The 3,597-nt window shown below is 40.6% G+C and overlaps 1 protein-coding gene across 1 annotated transcript; it reads right to left on the bottom strand.

Annotated features, from left to right (window-relative positions):
• Positions 1 to 735: 735 nt before the first annotated feature.
• Positions 736 to 1,407, bottom strand: LOC124616424. The gene has a single exon (XM_047144731.1). It carries the CDS (start codon positions 1,405 to 1,407, stop codon positions 736 to 738), a length of 672 nt encoding a protein of 223 aa, XP_047000687.1.
• Positions 1,408 to 3,597: the final 2,190 nt, after the last annotated feature.

The raw sequence follows: 3,597 nt of genomic DNA, 5'->3' as shown, positions 1-3,597 counted from the left end.
ACCCATTATTTTCTCCCATTAGTGGTTGAATTTCCAAAAGTTGCAGAAACATATTTTTTTAAATTTCTCACCGAGAAATCAAATACCAATTTTCGCACTTCTAGCTTCAAAATTACCTTAACAGCGAGATATTTTTAAAATGCTTTTCACCCCCTTGGACGTGTAATTTCGATCAATACCTCCTTAAACGATGCCTAAAGTAAAAGATCCATACCCTCTCCAAATTTCAAGTTTATGTCCTTGGTAGTTTGGGCTTGACGATAATGAGTCAATGGATCAGTTTGACCCTCTTTCACCTCCTTAGGCGTTGAATATCCAAAAACAGTGAAACATGTATGTTTTCATTTCTGACCGGGAAGCCAAATACCAATTTTCAAAGACCTAGCTTTAAAAATGTTTTCACAATGCAATATTTTGATAAAACATTTCACCCCCTTTGGAGTTGAATTTCCAAAAAACAGTGAAACACGTAATTTTTTTAATTTGTAACCGAGCAGTCAAGTGCCAATTTTCATAGATGTAGCTTCAATAATACTTTATTAGCTCCTTAATAATGATTTATTTTAAACAATTCTTATGCACTATTTCACCCCTATAGCGGTTAAATTTTCAAAAATCCCGAAACACGTACTTTTTTATTTTTAACCAAGAAAACAAATACCAGTTTTCATAGGTCTAATTTCAAAATTGCCGTAATAGCGACATTCTTCTTCTTTATCGTAGCCTTGTCCCACATCACGTAGGGTCGGCGTTGCTCTTCTGGATCCTTCTCCTCCATAGTACTCTATCCATTGCCTCTTTCTTCTTCCATCCTTTCTCCCTTAGGTCCCCGGATATCTTATCTTTCCACCTCATCTTCGGTCTTCCTCTCCTTCTCGCTCCTTCAATCTCTATATCTTCAACTTTGTTCCCGATATACTCTTCCCCTTTTCTCTGCAAGGGTCCGTACCACCTTAGTCTGCTCTTTTGTATCTTTTTCCCCGTGGGTCCCACTTTCACAGCTCCTCTAACAAATTCATTTCTAATCCTGTCCTTCCTTGTTACCCCACACATCCACCTCAGCATCCTCATTTCCGCCTCTTCCATCTTCCTTTCCTGGGCTTCTGCGATTGGCCATGTCTCTGCCCCGTATATCATAGCAGGCCTTACCACCGACTTGTACACTTTCCCTTTCAACCCAATGCTCACCTTCTTGTCACACAACACTCCACTCATTTTCCTCCAGTTGTTCCAACCGCAATTTATTCGGTGTTGTATCTCGCTTTCCAGGCCTCCGTCCCTCTGTATGTACGACCCCAGGTATTTAAATTTGCAGACCGATTTCAGCTCATCATCCTGGATCTTGCAAGACCTCATCTGCTCATCCTTCAGTGCTATATATTCTGACTTTGTCCTGCTAATTTTCATCCCTCTTTCTTCTAATGCCTTCCTCCAATCCTCCAGCAATTCCTCAAGTTGGAGGATTTGGGGAAGGCACTAGTGACATATCTTCAAAAATACCATTTATCCCCTATTTCACATCTTTGGGGGTCGAATTTCCAAAAATTTCTTCTTATGCGACGCCTATAGCATAAGATCAACATCTGCAAATTTCAAGCCTATTCTTAGCGATTTGACCTGGCGAAAATCAGTCATTAACACAAAGTCAACACGAATTTAGAAAACATCGTTCTCGTGAAGCTTAGCTAGCTTTTTACTCGCAAATGTTGAGTGCTATTGACAAGGGATTTCAGACTAATTCCGTATTTCTAGTTATCCAGAAGGCTTTTTGCACCGTACCTCGCAAGTAGCTTGTAATGAAACTGAGTGCCTATGGAATATCGTCTCAGTTATGCGACTGAATTCGTTTTTTCCTGTCAGAGAGGTTACACTTCGTTGTATGTAATTGACGGAAAATCATCGAGTAAAACAGGAACGATTTCTAATGTTCCTTAGCTTTATAAACAATTTAAGAGACAATCTGGGCAGCTATCTTAGATTTTTTGCAGATGATGCTGTCGTTTATCGTTCAGAAAAGTCATCAGATGTTTAGAACCAATTTCAAAACGATTTAGATAGGATGTATAGTGCGAAAATTGACAATCGATCCTAAATAATGAAAAATCTGAAGTCATCCACATGAGAGCTAAAAAAAAATCCGTTAAACTCCTGTTACACGACACATCAATAAAATATAAAGGCACTAAATTCAACTAAATACCCAGGAATTACAATTACGAACAAATTAAATTGGAAAGAACACATAGAAAATGTTGTGGGGAAGGTGAACCAAACATTGGGTTTTATTGGCAGAACACTTAGAAGATGCTACAGATCTGCTAAAGAGATGCCTACAATACGCTTGTCCGTCCTCTTTTGGAGTACTGCTGCGCGGTGTTGGATCCGTACAAGATAGGATTAATGGAGTACATTTAGAAAGTTCAAAGAAGCGCAGCACGGTTTGTATTATGGAGAAATAGGAGAGAGTGTGTCAGGGACACGATACAGGACTTCGGGTGGAAATCATTAAAACAAAGGCGTTTTTCGTTGCGGCGGAGTCTTCTCGCGAAATTTAAATCACCAACTTTCTCCTCCGAATGCGAAAATATTTTTCTGATACCGATCTACATAGGGAGAAACGATCATAATAATAAAATGAAGGAAATTAGAGCTCGCACAGAAAGGTACAAGTGTTCGTTTTTCCGCGCACTGTCCGAGAGTGGAATAATAAAGAATAGTGTGAAGGTGGATCGACGAACCCTCTGCAAGGCACTCAGGTGTGATTTGCAGAGTAGCCATGTAGATGTAGATGAGTCAGTGAGTAGGTCAATCAGTCGGGACATTGCCTTCTATACACGGAGAATATCTGCACTATTCCATTCGCGTGTTTAGTGAGGAATAAACGAGTGTCTACTTTCCTATGCCTCCGTACTATTCCTAACCCTTCTTATTGTCAAATCCTTCTACAGGATCTACATCTACATCCATACTCCGCAAGCTACCTGACGGTGTGTGGCGGAGGGTACCCTGAGTACCTCTATCGGTTCTCCCTTCTATTCCAGTCTCGTATTGTTCGTGGAAAGAAGGATTGTCGGTATGCTTCTATGTGGGCCCTAATCTCTCTGATTTTATCCTTATGGCCTCTTCGCGAGATATACGTAGGAGGGAGCAATATACTGCTTGACTCTTCGGTGAAGGTATGTTCTCGAAACTTTAACAAAAGCCCATACCGAGCTACTGAGCGTCTCTCCTGCAGAGTCTTCCACTGGAGTTTATCATCTCCGTAACGCTTTCAAGATTACTAAATGATCCTGTAACGAAGCGCGCTGCTCTCCGTTGGATCTTCTCTATCTCTTCTATCAACCCTATCTGGTACGGATCCCACACTGCTGAGCAGTATTCAAGCAGTGGGCGAACAAGCGTACTGTAACCTACTTCCTTTGTTTTCGGATTGCATTTCCTTAGGATTCTTCCACTGAATCTCAGTCTGGCATCCGCTTTACCAACGATCAACTTTATATCATCATACCATTTTAAATCACTCCTAATGCCTACTCCCAGATAATTTATGGAATTAACTGCTTCCAGTTGCTGACCTGCTATTTTGTAGCTAAATGA

The sequence above is a fragment of the Schistocerca americana genome, chromosome 5 (genome assembly GCF_021461395.2).
Source record: "Schistocerca americana isolate TAMUIC-IGC-003095 chromosome 5, iqSchAmer2.1, whole genome shotgun sequence".
In the NCBI taxonomy this organism is placed as follows: Eukaryota; Metazoa; Arthropoda; class Insecta; order Orthoptera; family Acrididae; genus Schistocerca; species Schistocerca americana.
Note: the sequence above shows the minus strand (reverse complement) of the source record. Positions and strands in the feature narration are given on the sequence as shown.

What these genes read in the sequence shown, in the direction of transcription:
- LOC124616424 (XM_047144731.1), bottom strand. Translation starts at nt 1,407, where the DNA reads ATGAAAATTAGCAGGACAAAGTCAGAATATATAGCACTGAAGGATGAG.